The sequence below is a fragment of the Pholcus phalangioides genome, unplaced genomic scaffold (assembly GCF_987345545.1).
Source record: "Pholcus phalangioides strain wild (caught in Gottingen) unplaced genomic scaffold, Ppha-v1.0 ptg000017l_1, whole genome shotgun sequence".
Lineage (NCBI taxonomy): Eukaryota > Metazoa > Arthropoda > Arachnida > Araneae > Pholcidae > Pholcus > Pholcus phalangioides.
Genome location: NW_028301610.1, coordinates 26,543,501 through 26,562,095, shown reverse-complemented (window position 1 = coordinate 26,562,095; position 18,595 = coordinate 26,543,501). Strand labels below are relative to the sequence as shown.

General features: G+C 30.8%; 1 protein-coding gene across 2 annotated transcripts in view; it reads right to left on the bottom strand.

Annotated features, from left to right (window-relative positions):
• Positions 1-537: 537 nt before the first annotated feature.
• Myo81F (unconventional myosin 81F) overlaps positions 538-18,595 on the bottom strand; it is a 215,594-nt gene continuing 197,536 nt past the window's right edge. For both annotated transcript variants that reach the window (XM_089246115.1, XM_089246116.1), the window contains 5 exons: positions 12,510-12,577; positions 11,308-11,479; positions 10,824-10,907; positions 5,345-5,464; positions 538-5,144 (listed from right to left, as the gene is read on the bottom strand). In XM_089246115.1, the coding sequence (XP_089102241.1) occupies positions 4,959-5,144; positions 5,345-5,464; positions 10,824-10,907; positions 11,308-11,479; positions 12,510-12,577 (630 nt within the window). In that variant the 3' untranslated portion in view covers positions 538-4,958. The remainder of the gene's footprint in view (positions 5,145-5,344; positions 5,465-10,823; positions 10,908-11,307; positions 11,480-12,509; positions 12,578-18,595) is intronic.

Genomic DNA, 18,595 nt, shown 5'->3' with positions numbered 1-18,595 from the left:
GCATCCCAAGATTGATACATTATTTTGGAGAAATAAATAACTGATACTTTATTCTTTTGGATTTAGTGTGAAGTATAAATGAAAATTTTATCAAGATTTATAGGACAACCTTTCATGAAAGAGTTAGTGGTTATCCGCCACACAAAATAATAATCAAGAAGTATTTTGAGAACCAGAATTTAATTTTCCTATACACGTCTGTTTCTTTCAAAACACAAATCTTTTATTAAAATATACTCATTCAGACATTGCAAAAACTGAAATTTAAATACTATTTAAAATATTACGTAATAATTTGCATTTTACATAACCAAAATTTAAAACCATTACAGAGCAAGAGTGTACATAGAAGCTTAAAGAAATGGTATTAAATGAGTATTATAACTTGATATTATTAAGAAAAGTATGTGTATGCAGAATATTTTGATAAAAATAATTTTGAATGCTTTGAAAATAATTGGATATGAAAATAATGAATTTCATGAGAAAAATTAAATTAAATTAAAATTATTTTTCTTTTTAATAAAACCAGTTTGAGAAAATAACTTGATGTGTTTTGACTTTATTTTACTAATTGTGACAAATAAATTTTGTAAAAAATATGTGGAGAATATAATTCAGAAAAAAAAATTAATACAACATTTTCATTGTTGTTAAACATATTATATATGTTCAATTCAAAGATTAAACACAATTTATTATTCAAGTGCTTAATGGTTTTTCCTCTCTTCTGCATGAGTTCTAAAAGAAATAGTTCATCCAGTGGGTGAGAAATTTCATCCATTCCAATACACATCCACTTTACAGATTAAGTAATTATAGGGATAATAATATATACTCAATAAAATAAAAATGAGTTGCTTTCTTCTTTCCTATCAAAAAATTTGTACTGGCTGGTTGATAGCAACCACAAAAAATTACTTTTCAATTGAGAGAAATTTTAACAGATTAATCCTTTAAGTGGCAATTAGAAATCACTAATCCCGCTCCCCTTCAAAATTCAATATCTTTTTTAAGGAAGTAGGCTTTCTTCGGATTTTCAGCAGCTGCAATATAAAAGGTAGGTACAAGTTTTCCATTGAGAAATAAACTTTACAAAACATCTGGGCTTGTCAATGCTGAAATAAGAGACTTTTACAGAGGTGAGATATCTCGTCATTGCCACTTAAAGAGTTAAAAAAAAATTTAACATATGTGAATGCAAAAAATTTGCATATTTTATTCAACGCAAATTTCTAGTCTTACTCACATAATAGTATAATATTTTTCAATAACTTTATTGAATGCATATAATTTATTTTTTTGTATTGCCATTGTTTAATGCACACAATATATTAACTTTTCAGCTACCAATATAAACAAGACAGATATCATTTCTTTCATCATTTATTTCATGATCATTCACAATGTATAAATTATAACATAAATTTGAGAAAATGAATAAAAAATCAGTGTTGCCACTCTTAAAATATCACAAAAATCAGAAATTAAAATGAAATAATTTTTTTTAATAATGGTCGTAACGATGATGAAAATTTTTCATCTGATTCACTCTCATATTTAAGATTTTTTGCTGAAAATCCTATACACAAGCACCGTTTTGTTTGATGTCTCAATCATTCACACATCAGTAAACATTCCGTAATTGTTTCATGCTGTGGGATGCACCTTCAGTTCAATTTGATATCTCTAAATCGTAATTTCATATAAATAAAAATAAGTAAAATACTTCAAAATTCCAACATTTTTGGTACTCACAATTAGAAAGCACACATGACACAAGCAACTCTCTTACTGGTGTACCAGCAAGTTAAATTGACCATACAGCCTATGTCAAATTCTTCTACACAATTAGAAGCAGCTTTACAAGCACCACTATAATAGATCACTTCCTGTATAACAACTCCATACTTTCACCCACTACAAACATCAAAAGAGAATTCATTTTATATCATATTAGCTTAAAGCGATTGCATCTCTGAAACGGAAAATACTTATATTTATCGGATGGTAGTTGTTAACAGGTATTTGCTCATAAGAATGAAAAGAAAGAGTAATCTGAAAAATGTACTGTTCTATTACGAATACAGTAACTGTGCTGGTAATGAGAAAAAAAATTACAAATAGATTATGCATTTATTCCCTAAAGTTTTAATATTAGAAACATGAAATGTAAAAACTTGATGGCAGCCTTTCAACTATAAAATTTCACCAATATTATATACAAGGTATCTACTCATTGTTATACAATAGGTATTTTTTAAATTGCTAGTCTTTTTTAGCTGTAACTTCCAATTACAAAATAAAAGTTTAAAATGCTGTCATACATCTATCATGTCAGAAACAATTTAGATCAAAAAATTATTTCTGAAAATTTATAAAATTTAAATTTTTTCAATGGTCCCTGGGTCCTAAAAGTGTCTAGTAAAAACATCTCCATCCACGTATATGTGAAACAAAAAAATAAAAACCTACCTTTTTGACCAAAAACAACTAAATTATAAAACATTGAATTTCGTGATTTTTAAGTATTTTCCTTTCTAAAAAATACATCATTCCAGCCAAACAGTAATGGCCATGTAAAAATTTATGTCTACTAAAAACAATATAATTTTCCTCAGGTGTCATTCAATAACATATCAACTTTTGCAGATGCTTGATGAATAATTTAAACTCATAATAGCCAATGTTGGAATATTATAATAGCCAAATTTAGAGCACAGCCATAGAGCTTGGATAGAATGATATATATACACACACACACAAATAGATAGACTGTAATTTGTGTTTTGCCACAACACAAACTACAATGTATATATATTACACTATATATTTCAGTTGCCTATTGCGCTGGTCTGTTTTGACAACTTTATTAACTATTTTATGCACCCACAACCTTTTAGTTCATTTTAACTTGCATGTATTTATACTTATATATGGATAGATAGTTTTATATTAAACGAAAAATTTATTTTTCGTTTCTGAAAGTATTTGATTTTTTCTCCTGAAAGTATGATATTCCAATCTCAATTCAAAAAAAAAAATTTCACTCATTTCACGACTTACACCATAAAACTATTGTTCTAAAATCGCCAATTTTCAAGGAAAGAAAATTAGTTTTTTTTTACTTTTAACGTCACTTCTATGGATATGGGGAGTCCAGAAAATAAACAATAAAGTTGTTTTTTTTCAGTTGACATTTTTAAATTGTGAAGCATGAGTAGGTGAAATAAAATGTAAAATAATGAATATCAATCTAAATACAGCCTGTAGAATGTTAAAGTAATTAAAAGTATTTGTCTCCGATATATTTTTGTGTGCATAACCCCAGTGACTGATCAAAAAAGACACCTCAACTTTAATTAGCTATAACTTAATTTTTTTGTTTTCATTATTGTTTGTTTGTTTGCTTTTTTTTGCTTCAATAACTGGTGCATGATGATTTCTTTTAATGAACATAACTCATGGGAACCCAGAGACGATATAAAAGCTCGAATTTTATGAAAATTCTGAAATATTTGTTTTGATTTTAAATTGCTTTAAAGATGATATATGACAACACTTGAAATTTTATCCACAATTGCAAGTTACTTTTAAGACTAATGGTTTATAAGCAAGCTATTGAATATAATGATAAGAGTGGACACCATGTATATCAGCAACAAAATTGTGTTGGAACACGATTATTAAAATAATTCTATAAGTAAAAATACTTGAACTATCGTTTACTACTGAAAAAATAAAGATTAGACAAATGCTGAAAAAAGGTTGGCCCTCATGAGAAAAAATTACAGGAAAAACATTTTCATGAGAACCAGGAGAGAGGTGCAATTTTTTACACAGCCACCTCATGGGATCTTTGTCTTATTAAGGTATGACGTCTTGTATTAGATTTTATAAAAAAAAGTATACTCAACAGTCAGGAATACCTTTCTAATTGGGTGCAACTTAATTTAACTCACAAACATTTCACTTTAACTTAATTTTAGTAAATGTAGGCTTTTTTTTCCAAGTTTTGATTATACATAACTTTTGACCACTTTTAAGTTTGTTTTGTATACAGTAGAATTACTAATAAATTTTTATGAGCAATTTTATGTATGTACTTGTCACCACATATAAATGACTGAATAAAAATAATTACAAACATTTGTCAAATTGTAAGTACATGAAATTTGAAAGATCTTTTGGCATAATAAATTAACATTATCACAAGAGATTGCACAAAATCAATAACTTTTAAAAAGTCCTTCTTCCATGAACTCTGTACAGACACATACATGGGTTATAATTATATTAAAAATTTACACTGCGTTCTATATCTGAAATTTTCTAAAAAAAACTCACTAGAAATCGTGTTTTTTTATGAAATACTAAAATTTTTCATAAAAATGAAATTCAAGCATCACAGGCAAAAAACCAGCGTTGGCAGGCAGTCCCAGTATATTACGATTGCAACATGTGCAAGCATAAAAATCATTTTAATTTTTTTCCAATTTATTAAAGAATGTTCTTGAGAAGATCAAATGAAAGCAGTAACAGATATTTTGAAATAATATTCAAAACATCAGTTTAAAAATAAGTAAAAAAAATCCATGCATATAAAAAAATTTCACAAGTGAAAAATTCATAAAAAATTGTCATCATGTAAAATGCAACTCTTCTTAAAGGGAGAGGGAAAATAATAAAAAAATAATAATTATAATTGTACATCTCAACATAATATGAAAAACGACATCAAAATATGACAAGTGTTTTGAACAATGGAATGAAGAAACACACAGAACATATTAAATATTTTCTTTCACATAATGTTCAAATTTTTCTAGGACTTTGCTATGTATTATGCATATTTAAAATGATAATACCTATGGAGAGATAAGACATCCAATTTATTCCACAGGGCATCACAATTTTCACAAAAGAAAACCCATTCAATATTTTTTAGGCAAACCATGTCATACAGGTTCATTTGCTGTCAATGAAGGGGGTGGTTTATATAGAATGCTCACTGGACGTGTGTTGCTATGCCCATTAGGCTCCTTCAACTCTTGCGTTCTACGCCTTCGAGCAATTTCAACTGGTTTTCTTTTCATAGCTATCACATTAGTGTAGTCTTTAATAAGATGAGCAATCTGTGTAGCCTAAAAAATAATTTAACAAATGAGAGAAAATATCATTAAGAGCTCATTGTTATTAACAAGTAGTAAATAGAGAGATAGAAGCATATTTTTCATTTTATGATTAAAATATATTTAAATTTTTTTACAGCTAAAAAAAATTAGATTTTGAAGAATAAATTATGGTGATGTAAAATCTGTATTATATATATGTATTAATTTACCTGACTAGTTGAAAAAATATATTTAGACCCTTTGCGGCCTGTTCCTGTCACAATCATAAGACTATTCAAGGAGGGACTGTAGTTTACAATGCTTTCATATTCACATGTACAGAGGACATTCTGAAATGAAGAAAAGCTGATTTATTTATTTTATTTTATTTTTTTAATATATTTCTACACTAGACACTCACAATAATATAATATATAATGTAAAAACATTGTCACCTGAAAAAAAAGGTTAATGTTTTGCACTGATAAAATCTCTGATTTTGAATAAAAAAACTGACAGCAAATTAACATTAAAAACAGTCTTTCTCACATTTTTTTAATATTTTTTATTCTCAATAGCTTAACAGCAAGCAACTCTTGAAATTCTAAATTCATAGGTTTTTATTATATACACTGTATACTCATACAGTATTTAAGATCAGTTTTCTGAGAAAGAGTTTTTATTTCAAATTGTGCTTGGTGTGGAAGTGATTTTTTAAGCTTCTTCAATAATTTTTTAAAAACATCAGTCCATAATTTTCAGCTATGAAATTTATTTCATAGAAAATTGTGTTTCTCCCCTTCTTTAACCCCTTACCTGGATGATCCAAATCCAGTTTGAGCAACTGAAAAGTTTATTAAATTATATTATTAATGTAATAAACTTTTCATATGTTTTACATTTTTTACGCATTCTTTCTTATGAATATATTGAATATATCGCTCTCTTACTTGGTTAGGGTGAGGTACATTTAAAACTGGTTTTGATCAGAACATATTTTTACCTTCCAAAAAAACAAAATTGTCAAAAACATTAACGTCATAATATAAAAAATATTTCCTCCAATCATACTAATCGGCAGAATAAACTAACAATTTGAAATGTTTGTTATATTTGAAATTTTAATGATTTTTATTGTGTGGTAAGAAGCTGAATATTCCACTCACTAAATATATAAAATATAAAATTTTCAGACAGAATACACTGGCGTAAGAAATTAAGAGAATTTGCAGATTTTGTCAATTATCTCTAGAACTACTGTACCGATTTCAATGAAATTTGATAAGTACATACATTGATACAATACAAAACAAATAACCATTCAATAACTGTAATACACACGCACTCGTTGGAGTTGGAAGGTATGAAACAGCGGTTGCAGAATAAACAAAAAAATGGGTTAATAGGGGGTATGGTCCCCTCTTACAGATATACAGGTCTCGCAGCATGATTTCATACTAGAAATAAGGCAGTTTGTCATTTCCTGTGGCAATTGGTCCCACTCGTTCAGCAACGCTGTTTTCATTCCCTGGATGGTTCCCGGAGGAGGGTTGCGAGTTGCAATTGCCCTCCCCAGAGCGTCCCAGACATGCTCTATAGGGTTAAGGTCTGGAGATCTGGCTGGCCAATCCATCTGGCGAATATCCTCACTCTCTAGAAAATCGTTGAGCAGTAGAACTCTATGTGGCCTCGCGTTATTGTCCATTAAAATGAACTCAGGGCCAACTGCACCTATGAAAAGGCGAACATACGGCTCCAAGGCCTCATCCCTATACCAAACACCAGTCACAGTGCTTCTTTCAAAGACATGGAGAGGTGTGCGGCCATCCAACATGATGCCTGCCTAAACCATTAAACCTCCTCTGCCATAAGGGTCGATTTCGCGGACATTGAAGGGTAAGTAGCGGGTCCCTGGTTCTCTCCATATGAACGTACGGTGAGAATCAGTGCTTAGGCTGAACCAAGACTCACCAGTGAAGACAACGGCCGCCCATTGATCCATACTCCAATCTTTATGCTCTCTGCACCATGATAAACGGATTCTCCTGTACGTAGAAGTGAGCGGGACGCAAACAGCAGGTCTTCTTGCAAAGAACCCTCTGTCATGAAGTCTTTTGGAAACAGTCATCCTTGATATACGGGTTCCTGTGGCTGCATACAAGTCACGAGAGAGATGAGAAGCTGTAGCACTCCTGTTACGCCTCGCTATAATCGACAAATGGCGATCTTCTCTGGCCGTCGTGGCTCTTGGACGACCTTGCCTAGGCTTTCTCTCGATGGATCCGGTATCCTGGAACTGTTTCCATAAGTTACACACAACGCTGGGCGTTAAATTGAACTCTCTACAAATCTGGACTTGAGATTGGCCTGCTTCTAGCCTCCCCACAATTCACCACCTTATTCCATCATCTAAACGTTGGTGGTTACTCAATTTTTACTGTTACAATTTGAAATTAGCTGATTGCTGCAAAATAACACCAAGAAATTCGCTGAGGTGTGCTAGCGAACGAAATGCGTCTGCGCTTATAAAGCCTGTTTCTCTACTGGCTCCGCCTACACACACGTGTACGCTTACGTATTTGACGTACAAGATTTACATTTTTGTCTAGAAGCAGTGGTTTTACATTCAGTTCAGTTCTTTTCATGAAATGCGATAAAATATGCAAATTCTCTTAATTGATTTCACCAGTGTATAAGACATTAAATATAAGACATTTCCAAACTAACAGTAAAATGAGAAAAAATGCTTGGATTGCAGTAGAGCCACTTTTTTTATTTTAATTTATACAGAAATGTAAAGAAAAGTGATTGGTATACTTAGAAGTAATCTTGGCACAAACAGGGTAATTAGACAAGTTTTGTTTTGTTCGTGTTATCAAATATGAAGAGATGATATAGATGCACATACTAGATGCACTAACCTAACATAGCCACATTATGAGCTGAAATTTTGTGCCAAAGTCAAAAAATTACTGTCCCTCGAGCCCAATTAATTTATGTTCACCTCCAAATTTACCACTATTTCTCTTTGAATAAGCTTTTGAGCCATTTCATGTAAAATGAAAGATTATGCTAAGGAAAAATGTGTTAACCCTTACAGTGGCAATGACAAGATGTCTCACCTAGCATGATGTCTTGTATTTTGGCAATTCTGAGAAATCTTGCTCCCTCAAAACCTTCTTATTTTGGTGATGCCAAAACCAGATATGTTTTCCATTCCCCCAAACCTATTAAATCAACTGCCAGTTGGTAGAGTCAGCTTTTATTCAAAGTTTGATAAGAGAAGAAAATGGTGTTTTTTTCTTTCCCTTCCGAATAGTACAGGAATGTGCATACATTATAAATAATAGAAAAAGATAATTTCTCTTCCTGTTTTTTTATTATGTTTTTCAGTGTTTAGCAGGAAAGCTCAGCTGCGCAAAAAAATATTTAAAAAACGCAGAAAAATACATTTTTTTTAAATGTCATTTTACAGAGAATTTATGATTTCCACTGTGGCAATTATAATATAGACCAGGGAAATTTTAAAAACCACTCAAAGGGTTAAAAAAAGTCTAGATTGGAATGTTCTTAGTGCACGCATTCTTTCTGTGCAAAGATTCCTAGCATCAAACTGAACAGTCTGGATATTCTATGAGCTTACATTTTCCATCTGCATGAGTGAGACATGAACTGAGCCGACCACATCGCATGGGGGGAACACCTATGAACCAACTGATAGTACATGGTGTAAAATGAAAAGATTGTCTTGTAAATTCTCATTTATTCAATTGTAAAGCTGTTCAAATCAGCTTTTGATTAGTTTTTTTCCTTACCACAGTGCTTTTATGTGTCTTGTAAAACATATCTTTAAATTGTAAGCAGTACCTGGAACAAACTTAATAATTTTCCATAGAAACTTATAGGAAATCATGTTTAAGCTGGCGAATATGATTTCAAAACAAATCGTCTTCATTAGCTAAGGTATCACTTGTGTGTTATTTTTTTCTTCAGATCGTATCATTCCTCATGTATGGTTATCAGGTAAGGTTACAAACAATTCTGAACAGTACAGTAAAAAACCATGGTTTATACCAGTGATGTGCAAACTACAGCCAGCTTAGAGGTTCTATCTGGCCGCTGCAGATTTTAAAGTAATACTATAGAAATTTTTGATTTCAGTGTTTTAAAAAGTTCATTTAAGGGGTGTTCCATTTTTTGTATATACATAATGCACATATAGTTATTGGAATTTAAATACAAATTGACTCAAAAACCTCTGAATTTTTCCTATTAAAAAGTGTTCCTAATATCACCCACTATATGTTCCTAATATTGCCTATGTCTAAAATGGGTTGAAATAAAGTTCAACTTATGTTATGATTAGTTTCTTCATTAAACATGAAAATTAAGATGCAACAAAATCGAAAGTAATACAAGACAGTTTTTTGTTATTTTAGAAATATAATTAACGTGCCCTTTTAACACTTTTCCTAAATACAACATTAAAAAAAACTTAGGAGCATTCTACACAAACATAACATTTTCTTTTCTTTCCTCTTATCGCATTTTTCGTGGAACCATTTGTTACATATCAAACATTTTAACCATGTTTCTCCATGACAATAGTTTGAGTAAAGTCCTCCACAAATTGAGCATTGGGCATCATTATCTTCTTCACCACAACTGCTGTTGTTATCATCAGTTGACACACATGGAGATTCTTCATCTTCTGAAGAGATCCTTTTTCCTCCCATTTTTTCGATTTGCGTGTTTTCGGAACTGGTTCCTTCCCAGCTTTGCCAGAAGTTGACAAACTTTCAAGTGATAGTGCTTCTCTCTCTCTTTTTTTTTTCGTTTCCAGAGACAAGTCAGGATATCTGTTGAAAAAAAGAGGGAGGCATTTCCTATATACCTGAACATTTTTTTCTCCAGCAAATGGGTGGCATAAATTATTTCTAATGTCAAGTTGAAATTCCATCCTTTGCCCTAAGTCCATAATAAGTTTTATCCATTTGTAAATAACACTCAGCAAATTGATCTTCTACTTAAGGAGATAAAAAAAAAGCCTTCATCCTAGTGGCTCATCAAGTAATTTTTGAAGTTCATCTTCAGGTTTTTTTACGTCATCTTTTAATATAGATCCAGGTACTTGAAACGCTTACGATGCTTTCAATAGTCCCATCTCTTTATTTTTTCACCGCTATTACATCTCTTTCATCTTAATCTTGTTCCACGTCTTTCTATGACATCTGTAAAAAAATCTATTTCAGAAGTGTTCATAATATTGCCTAGGGCAATAATGGGAACACTCAAATGGGCGATATTTGAACAGCCTAACTCACAAACATGGCGCCTCCACTCTTGGAATCAAATCGCAAACCAAAAAACATACTACACCAACATGTAGTCTGTTACGGTCATTATCACTGCCTCAAATGATATAACGCTATCACTTGAACTTTATTGATTATACTGAAAGTAATGAAACATGTTTATTAACTCATCCTACACAAAAAAAAAAAAAAAAAAAAAGAACAACACAGGTATTTCCGGTAGTGACTACCAGCATTAATCAAGAAAAAACCATGGTAGGCAATATTAGGAATGTAGGCGATAATTGGGCCTATCCCTATATATATATATATTACTCCATTATTTCTATGTCAAACTCTTATTTCACAAATGAATATTATATAATCTATCTTAAAATTAATAAAATGTACATACCCTTGACCTTAATTCCAATAAATGGATACCAATTTGGTCAACTGCTAACCATAAAGCTTTGGGCCATGTAGAAGTATATGATTGCTATAATATAACAAAAAAATAGGATAGGATAAGTTCATTATAATAGGTATGTTTCTGGATTGATATGGCTATAAAAGTCACAAGTAACTTAACATTTTCAACTTTGTGCATAAACAAGATAAAATAAAGTACAACAATCAGAAATAAAAACTTAAAACTACAGAGTGCACCTTAGATAATCAGCTGTAATTTTTATTATTAAGAATATCATAAACATCATAAACTTGAATCATTTAAAACATATAAAATACCATAGAAAATATTGCTATACCTGAATTTCTAACTTTTAAATATAAAATCAATAACACAAGGCAAAAACCATGACTCACTTTATTGATGATATCAACTGAGAGTGTAGAAAGGACATGTAAATATATTATCAAGTAACTTAGTTTCTTACCATAACTTCAAATATCGTTGCTCTGTACAATGGCCATGACTGCACAAGCATTAAGAAACCTTGTTTGCTTTGCTCAACATCCATACCCGCAAGTATTCTATGCTGAGTTTCAACAGCTTGGGGTGATATTAACATAATTACCCGAGGAGGCAAACATTCACACATTACCATCCTATTATGAAAATAAAAACAAAGAAAATAAACTAATTTCATATATACATTAACATTTAAAAATTAATGAAGGTCAAACCAATGATTGAGTGTTAAAAAAAACATTTGCAATTTTTTTTTAAAATTGTATCTAGCAACACAGCTGAATGGTAAAAATAGGTTTTTGAAATCATATTTCATGTTTGAATTTAAATGTGTATATCCAGGAGTATGAATTTGAGTGGATTCAAATCTTTATACAAGGAAATAAAGATAAGTCAGAAAAAAAGGCAAATTCAGTTGATTTTGTAACATTAAGATTTTTTTGACATTAAACACATAAAATTTTAATAAAATTATAAACAGCTTTTATGTTTTATAGAAAAACATTACATAATATATAAACAGACATATTATGCAAGAGAACTTTCTGATCAGGAAGTGTACCATAATATTTTTCATTCTTATCTGTGAATATTTCTTATAAAAAACAGATCTGAAATTCAAATTTATAAATTGTAAACATGGATGAAAAATACTCAATACAGGATTTAGGCCATTATGTTTATTAGCTAAAAACATCTGATTCATTGATAAAGTAAAGTTTTATGAGACTTGTCTGGAATGTTAGAGGATATGGGTTTGATTTCCCATGGAGGCAAGTGAATTTTTCTTTCCAAATATCAGCATCTCTACATAACATCCAGTTTTCATATATCTAGCATAAAAACATATTCACAAGTCAAGTAAGTAATCGACCTATCAACCTCTCTAAAATGTTTAAAAAATCATTTGTATACATAAAATAATCATATAAGTTAACTGTTATCTTAAATTTCGTTTTTAAGCAATGGAATCAAGTCGCACAATTGTAGAATCTGAATAATTCTTAAACAGTACGATATTAAATAAAACAAATGGAGAGTGGATTTTTTAAGAAAAAAAACCAATATGAAAGTAATTTGTATAAGTGGGAATGAAGAATATAGTTGAAGATGTAAATTTAAAAAACATAGTACATAAATGTGATCTACTTAAAAATAAAAACTCACTTATAATCTAATGTTCCTTGTTGACAGTCACCACAATCCAACTGAGCTTTAAGAGCGCAAAGCATGACCTTTCATAAAAGGAAAAGGCATCATTGTATAAATCAGGATAACAAGGTTGATACAGAATGCTGAAAAAATTATATCTGGGATGCACAAAAGAAATTATACAGTCAACGTTCATTATATTGACCCCACATTATAGTGACCATTCCGTTACAATGACCAGTAGGATAAGTACCAAATGTTTTCATAGAACAACTATCATATATGTTTTACTTTCAATGTAATGACCCTCCCAATATAACATTTATTTTCGACGGGACGAAGGGGGGGTCGTTATATCGAGCGTCGACTGTATTTTGAACAGTGATTGAGAAAACATACTATATACACAAGGAGTTTTAAACTTTTTTAGCTGTGATTCAAAATGGTCAACTTTATGACCCTTTAATCACAGTTAAATTGGTTGACAATAACCAAACAGACAATCACAGTCTGTTTGGTTTTTGAAATTAGTGAAAACACTAATTTCGGATTATTACGGATGATTCTTATTGAGTTTTGTTTACAGCGAGTATTCAAAAACCAAAAATATAGTATTCAGGAATGGAAGAGCAGAGAACTTTTTAGTGTGGCTATCTCCAGTGAAAACAAAGATACAACTGTCACATAAAAGATGCAAGTCTAAACCACTGTGAGCCGCCCCCCCCCCTAGCTTATTTTATCTGAAGAGACTCTAAAGGCAAGGGGCATCTGGAGAAACAGGTAGCCCCTGCTGTGGGTGGAAGATGCGACTTGTGTCAACACTTTCCATGATCGGCTATATAGAGGATTCAGAAACCACTATCCCATGAACATGGTAAGAAATTAATAACTTTAAAAAAATTAGGGCCTAAAACCAAAACGTCTGCACCCGTAAAGAGCCTCTCACTATGGTATCGCCACTCTCATGGAAGAGGAACACTTCCTGTAATCTATGAGTAAATATCTGAATTCACTGAAGCCTATTTTCGGAAGAAAATAAAAGTGATTGAATATTGGTATTGACGTAAGCCTATAACTGCATGTAAAACTGAATGAAAAATTGCATCGTTATGGAAAATTCAACCAAATAAACGATATAAAATATATATATGCAGTATATAATTGTGTAAAAAAAAAAAACGACTGTGATATATTGGCTGGGAAAATTTCTAGGATATCGTGCCAGAATGTTGTTGCTATGGATTATTGGTAATGGTAACCAATATTTTTTCTAATTTTAAATGAATAAACATCGATTCAAAATGATATTTTTCAGTATTTTTTTCTAAATCATAGAAAAAATTGAAATGTTCTGTATGAAGGATCATCGTACACCTCCAATATATTTGAACTATATTTTACAGTGAAGGACTACACTCTCTACCTTTCCCTTCACTGCAAAGTTAACCTGAAACAGACTATAGAATACGTCTCAGGAATGTAGTCAGTAATATAGGTGACACAGTTTTTATTTTAATTAGTATTCTAGGGTTAATGTTCACGTACACCTCTGAGATCACAGTATGCCTCAAGATACAGTTTTCCTAATCCGATTGGCTGTCATGCATGTCCAAATACTAAACAAATGACAACCCAAATATTAGTTGTTTTTCTTATCTCAGTAAATCATTAAACTTTTCTCCTGCTCTTCTCCATACAAATTCATTGCAGTCATCTCCAGCTTTTAAGGCTGATTTTTGACTCTTCATTGTAAAGTTAGTTAAGGCATCTTCTTCGAGTCATCCATTTTCCAGCTGACATGATTTTTTAAATCATTGCAACAGAGACATTGTCTGCCACCAATTTGAATGAGATTTAGGTGTTGATTTGTAGTACATAGAAAAAATTTCTTTTCTCGTAAAATATTTCATAACGTATGGTTGCAAACTCGAATCTAGTACTTTGCCCACTCTGCTGCATTCAATTATTTCATTGTGATATGATAATATGATGATCATTTTTGGTAAGTGCAATGAGTTTTCTATCACATCTCATTGTGATTCTAGGTGTGCAACAAGCCAGAGGCCGATTCTCAACATCATTCCCTGATATTTTTTATAAAGGAAACTCAGTGCTTTGAGAACAATTAAACAATCCTGGAACTTCCTCTTGAGGAACCCTGTCTTCCAACATGTTATTTTTAGCTTTTCGAGATCAGCAGAAAGATCTCCAGGGAGCCATCTTTTAACGCTTCAGAAAAGTTATGTTAAAAACTCTATTGCATTCATTACATTGTCTGGTTACCCTGCAATTACGCAAAAGTATTCCATTTACAAATATTTGTTAAAAACAATGATTGAACACTTATTTTCCACGAAGTGCTGATCAAACACTTTTTTACTGTATCTTGCCAGTTGAAAACTCATTTTCAAGGTCACATTGGAATAAATATATTTGTTTTTTTCATTTATCCCATAGTTAAAATGATTATTTTGACCAAAATTTTTTACAAAATTTTAAGAGAAAAAATAACTTTTTTTGTTTATTGCATTTTAAATGTATTATTGGAAGTGTTTTTTTATGTGATTGAACACTTTTTGCCAGGAATGATAGTATACAAAGAAGTCTCTATAATGAACTTGAGTTTTTTCAAATTTTTCTATATAATTGAATTTTTTCCAGATTGCAATAATATTCTCATTAAATTTAATCTACATTAAAAATTTTTCTTCCATAACAAATTTTCTATAGAACAATTGTTTTGTAAAGCTTTTTCTCATGTGGAGACTCAACTGTATTTATAAAAATTAAAATATACAGGATTATTAAAAATGACGTCCCACAGGGATCTGTTCTTGAACTAATTTTATTTCTAATCTTTGTTAATGATATCAATAATCTGGATCTACAAGGTGATTTTGATTAGCTATGCTGATGACACAGCTATTGTTTTGTCAGAACAAACATATACCATGCTGAAATCTGATACTGAAGAAGATTTAACAAAAATTAACCCTTAGTTGAGGCATAATAAGTTAACCTTGAATCTCAAAAAAACTAAATATATAAATTTTCAATTATATAATAGAAATATTGAAACACTTATAATTCGATGCCATGAGTTGAGATGTTCTGATGACCAATGTTTTTGTCCGATTGTCTCGGAAACTGAAGAGTTTAAATATTTAGGAGTCACTATAAACAAAAATTTGAAATGGAACTCTCATGCAACTGCACTTAGTAACAAAATAAAATACATGAATGTTCGTTTATATTGCTTAAAAAATATTATATCTCCTCAATTTATTCATGCACTTTATTTTGCTTGGTTCTACTCACTTATTCAGTATGCTATACGTGTTGGGGGAGGTGATTATGAGTCCAATTTAAATGTAATAATAAGTGCTCTGAAAAAACTATATTATTTCCTCTCGTAACCCTACACCATCTGCCTATAATTATAAATCAGACTATAGATTTAATATTGAAAAACTATATATACCGAAGTCTAATGTTTATTTATAAAAATCCTACTTGGTTTGAAATCAAGCAATGCCCACACACAACAAACACACATCTCCGTCAAGGTTTTCAATATAATATTATAACATTACAAAACCTAAAAAAACATTAACCCAAAAGCAATTCATATATTTGCCTCCATTATATTTTAATAACCTGCCAAATGAAATAAAATATGAAAATGAATTAAGAGCTTGCAAAAAACTAATTACCAATTATATTAATATTTTACTACAATACAAAGGTACTTCTTGGCCCCCAGTATACAGTGTTGTCACACCAAGGCCTCTGTAATATTTGTCTATTTGTATACTTGTATTTTGTTTAGTACTTCTTAGTATATAAAAGTGTTTGCCACCACAGAAAAATTTATGTTTGTATACTCTGGACGGATCGAGCGATCCCTTGAGTCGAATACTGTATTTATATATATTGGCTTTTTTTTCTTTCTTAATCAACTATTTATTGTTATTATTATTTTTTTAAAAATTATTACTTGTACAATGCACTTATAAAGTGAAATTGTGATATGATATCTATACCAAGAAAAACTATTGCAGAGAGATTATTGTTACATCAAGAGGTGTCAACATCATCAACCACCACTAAATTTATGCTGTTGTTGACATCTTTTCTAAATGGTATTCAGTTAGGTGTTTCACTCTGTAAAAAAGTTCACCACACTGCACTCGTTACTTACATAAAGAGTAGCAAAAACAGCAACTTCATTCTTTCAGGGGGACAAGTAAAGCAAAATACTCATGTCCCTAGATACTCTTGGAAGAACAAAATCTAGCCAGATGTTTAAAAATACATTTAGGGCAATATCAAGCAAAGTATAAAAAATATTGTTGTAGGGGTTCAAAAATTTCCTCAAAAAATTGTTATGGAGGGACATAGTAAAATATCAGTTGTGTATCAAAGGGAGTTTAACCTTACATTGAAGGGTGTTTGATATTAGATTGAAGGGAGTTTAACATAAGATTAAAGGGAGTTTAACATAAGATTAAAGGGAGTTTAACATAAGATTAAAAGGAGTTTAACATTAAAGGTGGTTCCAAAAAAAAATTAAAAAATCCCATAGTAGAGAGATTTATTTGAGTATATCGTTGTTGTGTGAAGTTTTGTTGTATGTATTTTTCTTTTTTGCATTTTCCTAGATGAATTAAAAAAAAATTTTAGGTCTTAATGTAGAGCACAATAAATTATCAGCTTGAAAATTTCCATTTTTGAAAAATCATGGATACATAAAATAATTACACAATCAATTAAAATTTATAGCAGTTGTCTGACCCAAATGAGGATTTGACTAAAGAATACATAAAACTGATTACACATTTACAGAGCGGTGCACACCTAAAAGGCAGGTTTACACAGGTCAACTGCATTGATTTACAGGGTTGACTCAACCAAAGTGAACCGTGTATACAGCTTAATTTAATGAAATTGACAAATATGGATGATGAGCAGAAGAGTTGCTGTATGCCAACTATTCATTTAATTGGTAGTTCTCCCTTGTAGAATATTCAAATAATTATTAGAACATTCAACATTCTGATTATAATCAGCTAAGTGAACCATGAAAGTTTTGTAGAGAGAGATCAGTTAACAAACTTTCAAAAAAAATCAGCTTTAAAAGTTCTTACTTAAATTATTGCTATTTTCACAAATAATTTATATCACTGTCATAACTTACCTGTAATGAATGTCAGCAATATTTTTATATTTGATTTGAATAAATCATAAAGCATCAGAAAAGTTGGTGAATTGAATTGGTGTTCCCAATGTTCTAAGAATCAGCCGAAGGAGCAGTAAACACACCAAAATCCATAGGCGGATACAGGGGAGAATGGATGGTGCAACTGCGTGCCCCCTCATTCCCCAAAAAATTTGTATTTCTAGCATAGGGTGGAGGTGAAAAATCTGCCCGCATTCACTACATAACTGTCCCCCTCGTTCGTAGAGCCTATATCTGCTTATGAATAAATTCTCAGTATTAAACAAGTTTTTGTGCTTTGACCTTGATTTTGCTTCTCTTTACTTTATTCTACTCAAGTTTTATATTTTGTTCAACCAAGGGTAGGTTGATGACTAACCAATCTGGTTGAATCAACCTTTTTGATCGACGTGGCCAACCCTTGTAAACCGGTCTTAATTACATCTTAAAAATATTCAAAGAAGACTTGTAAAAATCCTGCTGTTTTGCCACTACAGAGTAATTCAATAAATGATAACAGATATAATGAATCAAACTTCTGATCCAGTCAGATTTCCTATACAAGTTATGTTGTTTTATAAGACAGTATAAAGCCTTAAAAATTATAGACAAATCAGATACAGTGAAACCTGCACAAAACGGAACGTCAAGAGACTGAAGTAATATTCCATTTTAGATTTCTGTTTTATAAAGGTGCAAATCAAAGCACTAACCATTGAACAGACTATATTTTGATTCCATTTAAGATAGGTTTGCATCTCATATAGGGACCATCTTACATAGGTTTCACTGTATAACAAACTTTACCAATTGTTTTGACTGGAAATTTTTTTCTAGTTTCCCACTGAAAATTCTCAACTATTCACAAATGGGTCATGTTTTT